The sequence below is a fragment of the Ananas comosus genome, linkage group 11 (genome assembly GCF_001540865.1).
Source record: "Ananas comosus cultivar F153 linkage group 11, ASM154086v1, whole genome shotgun sequence".
In the NCBI taxonomy this organism is placed as follows: Eukaryota; Viridiplantae; Streptophyta; class Magnoliopsida; order Poales; family Bromeliaceae; genus Ananas; species Ananas comosus.
The window spans coordinates 2449275-2467254 of NC_033631.1; the positions used below are offsets into that span (position 1 = coordinate 2449275).

A 17980-nucleotide genomic window follows, 5' to 3' on the forward strand; every position below is an offset into this window, starting at 1 on the left:
ACTAGGGATGTCAATGGGTATGGATATCCGAAATTTTATCCGAACCCGAACCCGAATGAAACGGATATATCCAATGCTAAATGGATATAGATTTGGATATGGATATCAAAAATAGAAATCCGACGGATATGGATTCGAATATGGATTTTGACTGTACCCAAGCCGAACCCGAACCCGAATTTATTTTGTATTATATATATATATATATATATATATATATATATATATTAGGCTGGAATACTATTAATAGTACAACGCTTTTTGCTATCAAGTTTTTAACCCTTGATGAAATATTGTAGGGTCATAATGATATTAGTCGGTTAGAGTTGAGTGGTCCCCCTAGGGTTGAGTGGTCCCACTGGGTTATATATTTAATCCAATTGTTAGAAATATGAAAAGAGTTGATCCAAAGGTTAAAAAACTGATAGCAATAATGGGATTTTGCTACTAATAGTAGCCCAGTCCAAGCTCTATATATATATATATAATATATATATATATATATATATATATATATATATAAATTTGATGTTATATTTAAATTTATATTTTAAAATTTTAAATTTAATATAATATATTTTAAAATAATGAAAAAAGAAATAACTGTTTCGGGTTTAAATTTTTGGGTTCAGGTTCGGATTCGGGTTCGGGTTCGGATTTCGGGTTTGGAGTTGGGTTCGGGTTCGGATTTTTGAAAATCCGCCCCGAATCCGACCGGTTACCATCTCTAGTGCTAACGGCCCTAACAGACCGACCCTGCTCCTCGCGTCTTCTCTTTCAATTCCTCACCAGCCGGCTAGCCGCCTTCGCTGTCTCTCTCCGACGGTGGCTCCAGCGTTGCTTTCAGCCCTCGGCCGTCGTCTCGCAGTCTCCATTTCGTAATGCGGTAAGATAATGTGCCTCCTTTTCCCCCGATTGTTCTGTAAAAGCATATTCTATTTCATAAATAATCTGTATTTTTTATTCAAATCCTGTGCTTTCCGAGGAGATGATTTGTTGGTATGGTTGTTTCCTTTTCTGTAGTTGAAATTAATCGCTCTGAGCCATTGCTGCCACTTCCCGTCTTCAATGGGTTCCATATTCTTTGCCACACAAAAGGTATTGTTTTCACTCTTTCTTTTTTTTTTTCCGTTTCACTCTTTGCCCTATTCTATTTTAGAGAGGGCTTTTCTTTGTATTTAGCCCTGTTAAAACTTTTTTTTTTTTCACAAATAGCGCTAGTAAATTTATATTTGCATATATGGCTCTCTCTTCGCGACGTGAGCGCCATTTTGGCAGTTTTTAGGTTGAACACGGTGATTGAATTACCATGTTCATATTGACATTTTAGTCTCTCCTTTTTAACTTAGGGGCTATAAAAAAATACAAAAAAGAACACGGTAATCCAATTACTATGTTTAAACACAGTGATTGAATCACCGTGTTCAACTTAAAAACGCCACTTAGGTGCTTGTGTGGCAAGCAGAGGACTATTTATATAAATATAAATTTGTTAGGGCCAATTTATAAAAGATAAGTTTTGAGAGGGCTAAATGCAAAAAAAGGCCAATTTAGAGAACAAAAGTCAAGAATGATGAATTCCTGTTGCATGCTTATACAGTAATTAGTAACATGCCATTGTCACTTCTGGTCCTCTTTGGACGCATGAACATCTTATTCCGTACATTGTTTTTATTTATTCAAGAAGCTTATGGAATCTAGTGGATAAGGAGTATGATCAGATATTTAGAAAGGCGTAGCAAATTCAACTTTCAAGTCATTTTCTCGAAATTAGATAAATCACTTCATTCCAAATCGTGAATCTCAAGACCTCGGGTTCTGTCACGCCCGCAACCGCCAATTTGGTTGGTTCGGGCACGCACACAAACCGCCGAACGGACAGAGTCTCCCCTGTACCGCCCAAGGCTGAACAACATTATGTACATCTAGTTTTGCCCAAATAAAACAAACAACATACATGATTTGCGCGAGGGCAATAAACAAGAGCAAGAGAGAAATTTAACTAAACTTACAACCATTCATTTGCTTAACCATTTACAACTTACCAAAATACAACCATTTAGTTTATACATCGAATTCCTCACTACATGTTCTCTCCAAAATATAACATCTCTCTCTCATAAGCATATACAAGGTATACTAATGCACGAGGGAGTCCACTACCTAGGGCGTTATGCCCTTGCCATGATCCTCGGCCGCTCCGCTAGGACAGGGATATGTAAAACAATGGGGTGACTCGTGAGAACTAAAAGAAGTTTCCAGTGGGCTCGGCCGCCGACCCCGCCGATTTTCCCACTAGGTTTAAATAGGCAAAAGTAGAAAGAAGAACGAGAATAAGAAATGCTAACATACTACCATGCCTCAACAATATGATACGATGAATAAAGTAACAATTATGCTCATAATGCACGTCATTCATATGCTTGTCACCCAATATGCTTGTCACCCAATCATACCGACTAACCCGAAGGTTGAGCCCAACTCACAACCAATCCCACAGATGAGGAGACACCCAGCTACGCTCATCCGGGACCGTCTGCTGGGTAGATATGTTAACCCAATGTGTAACAACTCCGAAGCCCATTGCTTGGGTGGAGTGACCACCACCAAGCCGACAGACGCTATGTAAGTACAGTCCAATCCTCTAAACTTGAGGATACCCTACCAACTAAGGGCAACAATACTCGGGGATCTATCCATCCCTAACATCAACATTACTAGCCCAAATGCCAACATTCCATGTCACTATGTTGCTTATGTTCACATTCGGTTCATGCCACTATAGAGTTTACATTGTTCAAGACCCAATCCTCATACATATACAACTATGTTCCATCTCATTTTCTACAATTACCATGAGAGCATGCAAGAAATTGAATGCATAACACATACTCTCTACAATGCATGAGTTTACCTATATACATATATGGCCAACAAAAGTAACATAAACATAGGAAGAAATCCGATTGTTTGGGATAGCACCACCCACCTTAGATTGATGTTAGGAGGCGAGAAACCAAGTCCCGCAATTTACCGACACCGCTTTGGCTCGACCCAAGGGTAACGAAAGCAAATCGGTGTTTTACTCCAACGGTACGCCGTAGGCTCGTAGGAACTTCGTTTTGAGTCTCCCAACGTGTCGATTTATCCTTCAATTAAGGAATTAAGAGATCAATTTCATCATAAACCCCATATCTACAAAAACCTTAATTTCCAACCCTAGGGTTCCCAAACTTTGGTCATGAACCAAACACCATGAGAAACCATGGATTATTCTAGGTTTCTAAACCACAAGAACCTCAAAACAGGGATTCTAGGTCAACCAAAGCAAACCCTAGGTTAAACTTGCTAAACCTTACCTTGGCCACTTCTAGACCTCAAACTCCACCTTGTAGGAGAGCCTTTTCCACTCCACCAAAGCTCCAAAACCTTCAAAGCTCCTCAAATCCACCTTGTTGGAGAGCTTCTAGAGAGAGAAGGAGAGGGAGATGGTCAAGAGAGGAAGAAGGAGGGTGTTCTCAGCTGTGGAGAAGAGAGAAGGGTGTGGGGACTATTTATAAGTTCCCACAATTACAAATAGGTCCTTCAACAATTTATATTTACTGCAGTTCAAAATCTGCATCTTATAACATTGAGTACCGGTACTCGGGATTGAGTACCCGTACCCCCGGGTGGACATCTCAACCCGAGAGCAGACTTTCTGCGTAGGCCACTGAGTACGGGTACACGGCCAGCAGTACCGATACACGACTCCCCTGTACCGGTAACACCAACCGGGTACCTCAACCCGAACGTCGGTCAATTTTGCTTCCTACAAAGTACCGGTACCCGGCCTCCCAGTACCGATACTGTCCCAGTTCAATACCGGTACCCCAGGCCCCAAACTCAAACCCGAGATCAGCCCTTTTCTGCACCTGCAGGGGGGTTCCGGTACCAAGCTCCAGTACCGGTACCCAGCTCCAATCCTGCAATATTTCCAAGTTTGAGTTCGTTTTCGCGCCGGATAATGCTAAATCCACTTAAACACTATCCGAGGCTGCTTCTAACAAGTCCGAAGCCCTCAGGACCATATATGGAACATGTCCAATCACTCTCTGTACCACGCATTGATCTATTTGATCGAAGTTGGTACAACACACTCCGGGGAGCTGATACCTCACACTTCAAGGAGTAAAAATCAAACTCCTAGCTTGCAATCAAACATACAAATTTTCATAGCGCATAAGCTATCACCAGATAACTTGTTCCGAAATCCAAAAAAGACCTTAGGAATTTAGGGTGGGTTTACTAATACATATATGAGTTTGGGGATCAATTATTAGGACTTGGTCATTTCTAGAGAACATCTTTTTACTAGTGAGGAGTTAAGCCATAAAATTGTAGCTTTACAAAAGGCTGATTATGCAGCTTAGGGCTTGTTTGTCAATACATTGTCCTCCATCTGCTCAAGAAGCTTTTAGGATTTAATAGATGAGTATGATCAAATGTCTAGAAAGGCATACTACATTCAGCCTCCAAGTCATTCTCTTGGTACAAGATGAATCACCTTGAGGTTTCTAGATACTTCAAGTGGTATAGATCATATTCAACGGTACCGATCGTCGATATGGAGGCTCCATCATTGAAAAAAATGGGTGGCAACGGAGCCTGTTTGCTACCGATAGCGTTCTAGCTCAACTCTCTCTCTCTCTCTCTCTCTATATATATATATATATATAGAGAGAGAGAGAGAGAGAGAAGGGCTACTATACTCTTATGAGTATAGAGCCCTTCGTACTCATTAGTTGTTTTCGATGTTGGGGTTTTCGAATCGACGATCCACACCGTTAAACATGATCTAGAGTATTTAAAACTTCTAAAAAATAAATTTTGTAATTTTTCGAAATTATTATAAAGTTTATCGAGCGGGTATAAAATGAACGGTTAAAATCGAACGACACCCTAAAAATGGATGATCAGATACTTTAATTTAAGATCGGAGTTATTGATCTTTATTTAGGTAGTGAATAGAATTTTCTATCAAAAATTCAACCTATTCCGATTCTTTTTCACCGTTAAACTAGTAAATATCTTATACCGGCTATTAAAATTTGTCAATTTTGTGAGCTTTTGATCATAAGGTAAATGATATCGAAAAATTATAAAATTTGATTTCTAGAAGTTTTGAATGCTCTAGATAATATTTATCGGTATGGATCGTCGATTCGGAAGCTCTATCATCGAAAACAACTTATGAGTACGAAGGCGATTGTACTCATAAGAGTATAGTGGCCGGACTCTATATATATATTCGAGCCTTTCAAGCCTAATTCAAGCGAGTCCATTAATATTCAAGCTCAACTTAAAATAAATTTTGAGTTTTTTTTTTTCTGTTCAAGCTCGGCCTATTTAATTTCGAGTCAAGCTCGAGTGAGACGAATAGCCGAATATCGAGCCGAATGCGAGTCGAACACGAGCCGGCTCGCTCATTTGCCAGGCCTATCTACAAGACGTATGGCCTACTAGTTAATGCAGTAGAGATACACTACATAATCTGTCGGTTGATATAGATTATTCATTAATTACATCAACACAGTGCTCTCTCGTGCCGCTGTTGCTGCTAACCTGTACTTTGCTTCATTTGTAGAAAGCTACACAGTCAGTTGCCTTTTGCTGCACCAAGATACTTACGCTAATCCAATGTTGAATGCATATCATGTAGTTGATAGTCTTGTTTCTTCTTCTCCAACGTAGTCAGCATCACAGTACTCTTTGAGCTCACATGTTTCTCTTTTTCTATATAGGAGGCAGTAATCGATTGCCCCTTTTATATACCTTAGGATGCATTGAACTACTTCTAGATGGTTTCTTTGGTTTCTGCATGTATCGACTAACTACAACTGCATATACTATGTCTAGTTGGGTCATAGTTAGATATATTAAGCTACCAACCAATTGTCGATACATGGTTGAGTCGGCCAATTCCTTTCTTTTTCTACACATAGTTTCGCATTTGGCTCCATAGGTGTAGAGATAGGCTTACAGCTTAACATGCTATACTTTTCGAGAAGATCTTTTGCGTACTTCCATTGACCTATGAATAGGCCGTCCTTCATTCGCTCCACCTTAAGCCCAAGGAAGTGTCGCAGCTCTCCAAGGAAGTGTCGCAGCTCTCCAAGCTCTTTCATCCGAAAACGTACAAATAGATTCTGTTTTGTGTTATTATCTCCTTTTGATCATCTCCGGTGATGATTAAGTCATCTATATAGACTAGCATGATGGTATCTTTTCTCTGCTATACCATTTTGTTGGGGAGTGCATGGACAATTTAGTTGTCTTCTTATTTTGCACTCTCGTAAATAAGCTGAGAACTCTACTAATATATATCCAACTCCATTATCCGTGCTCAAGCACCGTATTGTATGACTAGTTTGGCCTTCAACTTTTTCTTTAGGGTCAATTGCATACAGGTCCCCGCAAACATAGTGAATTGCAGATATATCCCTGTTAAGTTCAACTTTCATAAGTTATCCCTGCAAAAGTTCTAATATTTTCAGATATGTCCCTGCCGTTAGAATCCGTTAGAAAAGTTTAGTTAACTTTAGGTTAAATACTTTACTCGGGTTAATTTTTGACATTTTCACCCCTCTTATATTATACTGTTATAACTTTTGGAGAGACATTTTTTATGGCAAAATTGAAAATATAAACAGTTTTCTAACGGTTCTCTAACGGTAACAAACCAGAGGGACATCTGAAAACATTAGAACTTTTGCAGGGATAACTTATGAAAGTTGAACTTTACAGGGATAAATCTGCAATTCACCATGTTTGCGGGGATCTATATACAATTAACCCTTTTCTTTCTTTAAATTCTTTAAACTTTTGCAATACTTTACATTTTTCTTAAAGTAAATCCAGACATACCTTGAGAAGTCGTCAATAAATGTCACCATGAAGCGCATGCCGCTGATTGATGTTTCCTTGACTGATCTAAAAATATCAGAGTGCACGAGCTCCAGCTGTCCCTTTTGTATTTTGATTCGGTATAGGGGAGTTGATGAGCCTTACCATATTGGCATCCTACGCAAATTGCATCTCCTCGTACTTCAAGTTGAGGGAATCCCTTTAGCATGCCGCGCTCCCTTATAATTTTCAGTTTGTGATAGCCCACATGTCACGATCTTGCATGCCACAGATCTATAGTCTAATTTTTTTCAAGTCTTTTCTACGTATGCCTATTCTGCCAACAAGGGCATTACGTAGATTGCTCTACTTCCTTTCCTTCTATGATCTGTATGCCAACTATCTTGGGACTGCAATATACCTTGACATCCTGTGGCACAAATACTATATAGTTGCCCGATGTAGTCAGCTGTGATACTGATAACAAGGTTTAAAGTGCCGTGGTACGGGGCGTGCTGCTGTCTACCTGGCACGGAAGCACCGGCACGCTTCCGTGCCGACACATGGTATGCTTGCGTGCCGATGGATACGCATGACCTCTTACTGGCATGTTTTGGTACGGACTTATTTCAATTTTTTTAGTTCGAATAAGCTCTTATAATGTTATTTTAAAAGACTTAATCAAATAATTATGAATATTTGCTATGTATAGCTTACTATACTCATCAATTAACATATTTATAAGCTTTTTTGTATGTAATGTACATTTAGACCTAATGCAGAATAGAAATTTTTACAAGTTAGAATTTTTAAAATGCAAAAACATCTTTTTTTTCTTTTTTTTCTTTTGACCATATTACAGTATTTCTTTTATAAAATACAAAAAAATTATTTTTTTAATTAATTTTTTCAAAAAATTAGTAGATCTATCAAAAAAATTAAGCAATAAATTATATGACAAATAAATTTAGTATCAATTGATTTAATTTAGCTTTTAATTTTATCAATATTTTCAATCTTTTATCACAAAAATAAAATTTTATGTTTGATGTGACTCAAAATTTGTTTATTGAGTTTGATTTCGTTCCCTTAATTCGCCAAAAAATTCACATGCGACAAATTTTGATAAAAAAAATTGTGAAGAAAAAATAGATATCTGTGGTGGAAGTGGAGGGCTCGGACAAATCTTTTGTCCCTATATTGATACACAAAAAAAATTAAATTATAATTTTTTTGACTTACCTAATAAGTAAATTTTCAATTTGCAATGTCTTTGGGGGGAGCGTGGGGTACTTATAATGCTTTGGATACCCTAAAGAACAAAAAAAAAAAGCAAAAAAAAAGCAAAAAAGCAAAAAAAAATAAAATTAGCACAGTGCTGTGGCACTGTGCGGTGGCACGCTACGCCGTGCCGCTCTGTCTCATGCGGCATGGCGCTACGTGCCGCGGCACAGAGGGGGCCCGAGACCCCCCCGGTGGCACGGTACGTGCCGCCCCGTGCACACTTTAAACCTTGACTGATAATATATTTTTCTTCATACTTACTCTACACTACTCCACCACACACCCTCTCTTAGCTGCTGCTACTCCACATTGTTGCCTTTGGTTTGGGTTCCTCACACCTATTTATAGGCAACTAAAGTCGGTTTTGCACCAACTTAAGTGGAGTTGGGGCTAATGTCTCTAGCTTCCTGCAAAAGCTTCTTGAAGCTCTGTTTAGAGCCCGAAACAGAGGAAAAGGGGTGGAAACCGAGGAATAGAGGGGGGGAGGCAGTATTGCCTCTTTCAACACTTGAATTCAAATTTAATTTCTTGAGTTGCATCAGTTGATTGGGTAGTANTTAAATTCAAATTTAATTTCTCGAGTTGCATCAGTTGATTGGGTAGTAGCAATGGAATTTCACAGTAGCAAAGGTTATATGGAGTTATAGGGCAAAGGTGCAGGATCTCATTGTTAAATTTGAAATTGTAGGAACTAGGTGCTTAAGAGTTAAAAAAGCTTAGTAAGCTAAAGCTATAGCTTAAGTGGTTTGGTCAAAACATTGATTGGTTAACATTTTTAGGTTTGGCAGTAGTTTGAAGCTGATCAATGCTGGTGTTGATACTTGCTGGTAGGTTAGTAGTAATGTAATTCCACAGAAAACTTATCATCACTTATAGTTGTGATGGTCATGCAATATTGATGATGGTATGGGAAAAGTGAAAGAAAAACACCTAGTTCAGGAAGGAACTTATCTCTAGTCCCAACATTCTTGTTGAAGAGTTTGGAGGTCGTTTAAAATTAGGTTATTGCTCTAAAATTTGTACAAAATTCCTAATGGCGAGTTTGGACACATAACATCTTGTAAGGCATTTGTCCTTTGTCTACTCAATGAGCATTCAGTGATGGGTAGATGAGCATGATTAGATGTCTGCTACAGCATAACAATATTGGGTACTCAAAGTCATTTCTTAGGAATAAGATAAGTTGAATGCATTATCTTAATAAATCATCACTGTCGAGACCTTTCAAGCGACAAAGCAAATTTTTACATTGTCGTCACAAAAGGAAGGCTAAATTACCAAATTCCCTAGCACTTTAGCCCATGTCTCATTTACCCCCTCTGTAAGTTTTGACCTTGCACTTTACTGTTGTGTCAAATAGGTCCAAAAATTTGGGATGATCAATTATTTGTATGCAAAACTTACTAGAATGGTTGCCATATCATGTCATGCTTTTATCTGATCTTCCATTTGAGTGCCTACTTAAATAATAGATCTAAAATTATATAAAGAGATTTTCTTCTTTAGTAGAGATACTAAAATTGGCTATTTACTGGACACTTCATTCAAATGTGATTGTACTCCATTGAATATGACAACTGTCATGTTCCAACTCCTTTCCACAAAGTTTTGCAAACAAAATTAACAATAATCCCAAATTCCTTTTGGGCTTTTTACAGCAGTGGAAAGGGCTGGGGTGAAATTGATGCAATATTTATCCAGAGGGGGTTTAGCCCAAAAGAAAACTCTCATAGTGCAAGTGTAATCGCCTGGATAAGTTGCTTCAACATCCAGACATACTAAGTATCTTCTTCCTCAGAGAATAGTTGGTGAAGGGCTTTCTTCCAGAATTAAGATCCTCCAAAGAAATCCCTCTCAAGTAAGGGTGTTGACAATTTGGTTTGAAACCAAATACCAAATTAAACGAAACCAAACCAAATAAGATAATTTGGTTCGTTTATCTGTTTTTAATTTGGTACAAAAGGCTGGCTTTGCCATATTTAGAAATTCCTAGGGCTTCTATTCAAATCTTGCAAGGAAGCAGGATTATTCAAATAGGCATTCAAAATTGAAACACTTGCATAAAATCGACTCCTTAAAAAAGACTTAATCTAAATCTAGCCAAACCCAAACTGACTGAATATGATTTTAGTTAAACTATCTGGTAGCCCTAATATGAAAATACCAAATTTGATAGCTAGCCAGTTTGCCTGATTCTAGTAAAGGTTTGAAAGCCCTAAACTAGTACCCTGATGACCATCTTTGTTGCGGATAAGGCAGTCGTTGCTTCACCATACCTACTTAGCAGACCAACTTACACAAAATAAACACCTGTTCTGGCAAGTTTTAGAAGATATTCAATAATCTTATGAAAATTGTTCCCTTCCATCTATGCATTATGTCGAAGCTGTAAAGTCACAACTTTGTGAATAGATGTTCATTTGTTTATTTCACTGTATGTGTATTTTGGTCAAGATATGTTGTTCTGCCAGAGATTGAACTAAATACTCAGTTCTAAATGTTCTTTCTTTTCTCCTTGCATGTGTTGTTGCTGTGAATCATTGCAAAAGACCTATCAACTCTGAGTGAGATACAAGGATGATTGAAGGTGAGAGCAGTAGAGCCAATGAAAAGAAAATAGATGAACTGGTTTATTGCATGTCAAGGGAGCTTAATTATCAATGGTCACTGAGTGACACCATTGGTTCTCAAGCGTACGTTATCTATAAAGTTCCTCAAATCATCCGCGAATTGGATAGGAATGCTTACGCGCCTATTATTCTCTCCATAGGTCCGTATCACCATGGAACTCCAGACCTACTAGCCATGGAGAAGGAGAAGTGGTATTGCCTGCATTACATTCTTAATTTGAATCCTGAAAAGAATTTGCAGGATTATGTAAATGTAATTGTGGGACTAGTAAATCAAGCAAGAAGCTATTATGCTGAGGAGGTTAAAATGGAAGACGACAAGTTTGTACAGATGCTCTTGGTTGATGGATCCTTCATACTTGTGTCTCTTTACGGAATGGATGGAATTGGATTACCTTTGTCCGAAGAATATGGAGGCAATGCTAATTCCCAGGAAATAGTGGAGGAAGATAGGAAAGGACAAATACAGAACAAAACATATGAGTCACTAAGCATAGAGAAAAGGACTACAGAGGGCGCGCAGGCAATGAAGGGTGGACAGGCAAACAAGGATACATCTTTGCTTGAGGTAGAATTAACCCCGTGTGAGGCAAGCCAAAGAAACAACGAAAATGATAAAACAGAAGAAAAGGTGCATAAACAATGTCAAGATAATTCTGACCAGGTTGGTCCATGGTACACCTACTTTGTAGCACACGACCTACTCCTGCTAGAGAACCAACTTCCTTTTTTCATTATCAAGAAAATATATGAGCTAGTTGCAAGTAAAGATGGTACAACTCCATCTGTTGCAGACAAAATTGCCAAACATGTAGAAATTATGCTGCGCCACTATCCAAAAGCAATACAAGAATCTGACAGGCCAAAAGAGTTCCACCATTTACTCCACTTGTGTCATATGTACTTCAGACCTAGCCAGAAGGTGGACAAAGAGAATCAGCACAAGTCAAAGCCTCAATTCCTTTGCCGCTTTCTTCATTTGAGCCTCAGATATTTCAAATTAAGTAATTGGTTGAAGGAAGACTATAGAAACTTACTGCGCAACCAGCAGTCAGATTCCCCTCAATCTGGCCAGAAGCGTTGGCGCCGAGCAGTACATTATTATGAAGCAGGAATTGAATTTGAAAGGAGGGAATTTGATAAACAAAATCCCCATTCTCTCTTGGACATAAAGTTTGGCCTAAAGTTTGGGCATGGTGTAATGGAAATTCCACGCTTATCTATCGACGCGAACACCGTCTCTCTTTTCAGGAACTTTATCGCATTTGAACAAACTTGCCCTCAAGTTGGAAATGAGATCACTACATATGTTGTTTTCATGTCTCAGCTTCTCAGCATGCCTGATGATGTCACGCTGCTTGCTCAAAGAGGAATTATTCTGCACCAACTGCGTAGCGATAAAGATGTCTCGACTCTTTTCACCAAGCTTAGTAAAGATGTGGTCTTTGATTTCAATGCTAATTATTACCTGAAATCTTTATCTCAGATGATGGAAGCACACTACCAGAGTCGGCTGAATAGGTGGATTGCATGGTTGAGGCATAACCACTTTAGTAATCCATGGTTGGCCTTAGGAGCATTAGCTGCTGCAATCATGCTTTTTTGCACTGTAATACAAACACTAATTGCCGTCTTCTCTTACACGAACCCGCCAGTGGATGATTCTTAAACACCAAATTGAGAATTCTAAATCACAAAGAGTCCATCTCAGTAAACACTAAGAGTAAGTGGCTGGTCTTAGTGCTTTCATTATAATGGCTTTGCTTTGTTTTCCAGATACGAGTTTGACCTGTGTGAGTTAATTTTGGTCGAGCTTCTGTTTTTACACAATGTTGCATGATTATGCACGTTCAACTAATTCATAGTCAGGTCTAGTTTAGGATAACATTTCACATTATAGTAGATTTTTATTGTCATTTCATTATGCATCCTCCAACTTTACTTGTCGAGTAACTTAGGCCTGGTGATAGGTTTGATAACTATGCAATTGCAAGAATTGTGTTGATCAACAAATATTCTTTTTTAGTTTTCTTCAATCTCCTGATTGATGAGTTCTCTACAAATGAAAGAAAACTCTTTAAATCATGACTTTAAGTGGATTTCTGATGATGGTGGTGGCTTTGTCAGACAGGTTTTTTGCACTTAAACTGGATTTCTGATGATGGTGGTGGCTTTGTCATGTAGGTTTTTTGCCACCTATCCTAAGTATAGATGCATTTTTTCTAGTTAGTTGCTTCTTTATAAATTGTCATCTGTACTTTTTGCATCACCTGTGAGTCTATGACAGACAATTAAAGCTGCTTCCATTGTTTATAACAATCTATATCTTGGGTATAAGCTATTCTAGTTTTTCTTCTTTTCTTTTATTGCATTAGTAAAACCTTTCCAAGAATAATATTCTCCTTCAGGTTGGTATTAAGATTAAATGTTAACGGATCACTCCTACGGCACCATTTTTCAGTTATTTAGTAGGAATTCTAGGTTGATGACATTACAGTAACAATAACAAATACAGATATATACCATGCTTTCTACATTTTTTTCTTTCCCCTGATTTGTATACCATGATTTCTACTTCTTTTTTTTATTTTTTCTGAACTGAAATAATCACATGCATAATATGTCTTGATGTCTTGTCTTTTAACATCCCTACTCTGTTTTTCCTTCCAACTTTTTTTTTTCTCCTTTTCTTCTTACAAAATGGGGCTATTGTATTTATAGTATTTAATTACATTATCTAAGAATTATGGAGCCTTAGTATCATCCAGCTATACTTAATACATCTGTATTCTTTGTTCTCTCTCTCTCTTTGTATGCTATTCTACGGCATATCCCTATCAAAGCAAGCGGTAAGCTTAACATAATGTGATTATTTCATGTAGGTAGATAAACTAGAAAACATCATATGACTCCACTATTCAACTGAAGGCTCAGAAACAGAACACACTTAGCCACGTTGCCTCACTTCATCCGAAGTTCTACATAACTCTTGGCTTCACTTAATTTATAACTACTGTAATAGACACCCAAAAAGCAGCTCTTCAGAAGGGTCTCAATTGAATTGAATATTCATTGGTCATATGATCATAGTTAGCTGTTGTCCTCGACGCTTTTGCTTCACTTAAACTTTCTTCAGAGCTACTAGCTTCTACCAGTTGCGACTTTTGAAGGAAGCCTAAATTTAGAACAACCATAGGCGCACTTCCCTTCTCTACTGCCAAGACAGGAGCCGGCTGTTCTTCACAACCTTTACCGAACCATCAACTACTTTCGATGGATTGTTCTTTCATCGACAACCGTAATGCAGTGGACGCTTTTCATTCCTTCCAGAATATGGCTTTGGAATGGAGTAATCCATCAACATGCTAAGAGGAGGAGATCTCGATGTCTCTCCTTCCTAAGTTTCAACTCCACAGCAACATGCACAGCAATAGAGAATCTAATACCTTCTGTTCTTCATATCTCTTGGTTGTGTGTATTTTCAGTATTTTAACCATACATATTTATAGATGATTAAGCAAAGGAAAGCACATTTAGTAGATTATGTGACCACTACCATTATGGGTTCATTTCTGTTTTGTTAGTGACAATTTACTTGTTGGAGGATCCTATCATTACCTTCAACTGAGCATGACTCATTAGGTTAAGCTTGCCATGCATCACAAATGTAATTGTTGAATTGGATTCTTCATTATCCGTATCGAGGCCTTTTGTTTGGAATATCTGTTCTCGAACATTGAGTACTAAAGTTTTTTGAGGTGCATAATATCTACAGGATATTAAATTGTAGTAATTCGTGAACTTGAACCGGAGATGATGATGATGAGTATGTACTTTAATAGCTAACTCCATTTTAACCCAAGATCTAAACTTAATATTATTATTAACAAATGTATGAAGGCACACGAAGTATATTATTTACTACTTTTGTCTTGTGGAAGGACCCTCCTAGATAGGTATTTAATTGATATATAAAGTGAGGCTTCCCTAATTTTGTAGATGAATATTTTAACGAGTGTCTTATACATGAACCACTCTTGGATCACATAGTTACAAATAAAAAAATGATTGCACTATGGCAAAAAATGAACAAGTTTCTTTAAGGAGCATTTGTGTTACTGAAATACCGCAAGCCATGATCTTCTATTATTCTATTACATTAATTTTAGTTAATGTTTGATAAGGCATAGGGTTTTCTTTTGGATTTTCATAAGCTTATGGATTTGGTGCAATATTTAATTTTGATTAAGATTTGAGAATAGTTGGGACTCATATTAAGGCAACACTACGAGAAAATCTCAATATAAGTGGTGTACTGGATCTTGGCATATGGGCAAGGTTGCAGTGTGAGTTGCTGGTTGGCACGTTTGTGGAGTGCTAGTCTGAGTTGGAGTCGTTTTAGCGCAAATGGATCCAAAAAACGAACTCGAAAATTGAATCAGCTCAACCTATGCTTTTGGGTGCACTTCCGGATGCCTGAATGTTAATTTGGGTGCTTGGAAGTTGCAAGCTGAGAGGGACCGGTTCCAGATTCCAGTTCTGGACGCCCGATGGTTTCGGACCCTACTTTCAGGTGCCCGAATTTGAGCACTGTAGCAGCCTGGAAGGTTGGTAAGGTTGATTTGACCTGTGTCAGAGTGCGCGTGGGTGCAGGGTGACTCAGCAGGAATTCAGGCAAGGGTTTTGGGTGCCCGAATTGGTTCTGGCTGCCGTTACGACAAATCGAGCAGTCCGATGCTCGAGGGCACGCTCAAAAGGCCTCGATTATGATGTTTCGGGCACCTGAATGTCAGTTCCGAGCACCTGAAACGCAGGTTTTTGGCTGAGTTAGAATATTCGTTATTCTGGGTACCGTTTTGCAACTTGTACTTAAATATATGTGTGACGGAGGGCTTTCTTCTTCTCCTTCTTTTTCTGTTCATGCTAGAGAGAGAGAGAGAGAGAGAGTGGCTGAGAGAGAAAGAGAAGGAGAGCACATTATTTTTCATTGTGTTGCCTTGGAGATTGGTATGATAATATTATTAAATTGATTGGGATTTTTGTGAGATTTGGATTTAGAAGATGAAATTATGCATCGTTAGGAGCTGTACTTTTGAAGTTGCACCGTGGAGTTTTCCGATTGGATTCCTTGTTGGTGTTTAAGTCGAACAGTTGAGGAGCTGCAGCGGGGTTCATGTCCACCTGTCTTTCTTTACCATTTTCGTGATTAGCAATCCAGGTGGGTTCCGTGCTACCGAAAACGGCGTTCGCCCTGCTATGTCTTTATTGCATAAGTGTTTGTTGCTCTATATACTAGTATGGTAGTATAATAAGTGTATCTGGATAGGTTTATGTTGTTTATTGAAGTATGAAGCTATGCTTGGGTACTTGGGCAGTAGGGTTGAGCTACACTGGATTTTTTTGATACTACTGTTTAAGTTATATTATATATATCAAGTTGAGGTTGAGAAGGCCATTGGACAGTAGAATCAGAGATAGTGTGGTATATCTCGATATTGTGACGTGTTGGTCAGTGGATGCCTGATGATCGTGCTGAAGGCATCTGGACAATTACTAGAGATCTTTTTGATCATTACATTCGACTATAGTCTGCAGGGCCATATTGAGTTTGACAGTGACATGCGCTATGATACTCGGTAGCGGTCGCTCTTCTCGAGTGCCACTCCGGAGGCTGACTAGCGATATAGCAGAGATAGTTGACTTTAGGTTGACGGACCACTTGTCGGGAGTGGTGATCGGGCTTGAGGCATAGCCTACTGGTTGATGGCGCAGTGCGAGAGTGTGTCCGGGCAGTAGGCAGACACAGACGTGACTAGATTGCTGAGTTGGTCGTTGTGATTGGGTAGTATAGCATTTCTTTTCAGTAGCATAGTTGATGCATGCTAGGTGATTTATTGCTTTCCTTTCCAGCATAGAGGCATGATAGATTTAGCAGTTACTTAGTGTTGTACCTTTTATTGCTTTACTCCAGTCATTTTATTTTCTATCTTTAGTAGAGCTAGTGGCTAGGCCGTGGTTGTCGCCGACCGTATCAACTAGGAACTACTGTTTAGTAGTTCTCATGCTCTCTTGTGGTTTCCTTTTCAGAGCCCTTAGCGCCCGCATCGAATCAACGTAAAGGGATCACGCAGTAGTTAGCAATTCCTATTGTGTATAGAGGAGACCACCTACTACAGTTGCTTTTGGTTTTAGTGCTGTAAATTGTGACTGGCGAGGCCAGGGCCCTTTGCTTGTGTTTATATTTTGGAAGTTGTGGATGTATGTTGCCTTGTACAGTGATAGTCAATAGATTTAGTTTTATTTTCTGCTCTGAGACATGTTTAGTTTTAGAATCCTAGGTTGCTTCATGTTTTGGTTGGACGCTTCATATGTGCAAGAAGTTCTTGTACATACGGCGCAAGGTTTAAAGTGCCATGGCACGGTCCTATCGTTGTCTGTCTGGCACGGTATGGCTGCGGCATGCTTCTGTGCCGACACATGGCACGCTTGCGTGCCGATAGTTACGTATGACCTCCTACTGGCACGCTTTGGTACAAATTTATTTCAGTTTTTGGTTCCAATAAATTCTTATAATATTATTTTAAAAGATTTAATCAAATAATTATGAATATTTACTATATATAATTTGCTATACTCATCAATTAATATACTTGTAAGCTTTTTTGTATGTAAAGTACAACTACATATGATGCAGAATAAAAATTTTTATAGGTTAGAATTTTAAAAATATAAAGACTTTTTTTTTTCTTTTGACCATATTACAGTTTTTCTTTTATAAAATACAAAAAAAAAAATTATAAAAATAATTTTAAAAAATATTTGAAAAAAATTATTTTTTAATTAATTTTTTAAAAAATTATTAGATCTATAAAAAAAAATAAGCAATAAATTACATGAAAAATAAATTAAATAAATTTAAGTATCAATTGATTTAATTTAGCTTTTAATTTTATCAGTATTTTTAATCTTCTAACGTAAAAATAAATTTTTAGATTTGATGTATCTCAAAATTTGTTTATTCAGTTCTATTTTGTTCCCTTAGTTCGTTAAAAATTTTACGGTGCGACAAATTTTGATAAAATAATTTATAAAAAAATGGATATATGTGGTGGAAGCGGAGGGCTCGGGCCGATTAGGGAGGTGCCAGGGGCTTTGCCCCCCTCTGGTATGGCTCGGATATA

At 38.1% G+C, this 17980-nt stretch overlaps 1 protein-coding gene across 1 annotated transcript; it reads left to right on the forward strand.

Moving 5' to 3' along the window:
- LOC109717558 (UPF0481 protein At3g47200-like) lies at positions 798-12468 on the forward strand. Its single transcript, XM_020243405.1, has 3 exons — positions 798-886; positions 1024-1098; positions 10719-12468. The coding sequence occupies exon 3, from the start codon at positions 10747-10749 to the stop codon at positions 12466-12468; it is 1722 nt and encodes a 573-aa protein (XP_020098994.1). The 5' UTR covers positions 798-886; positions 1024-1098; positions 10719-10746.

Excerpts from the sequence above, each read along its gene's own strand:
- LOC109717558 (XM_020243405.1), top strand. The coding sequence starts at position 10,747 with ATGATTGAAGGTGAGAGCAGTAGAGCCAATGAAAAGAAAATAGATGAA.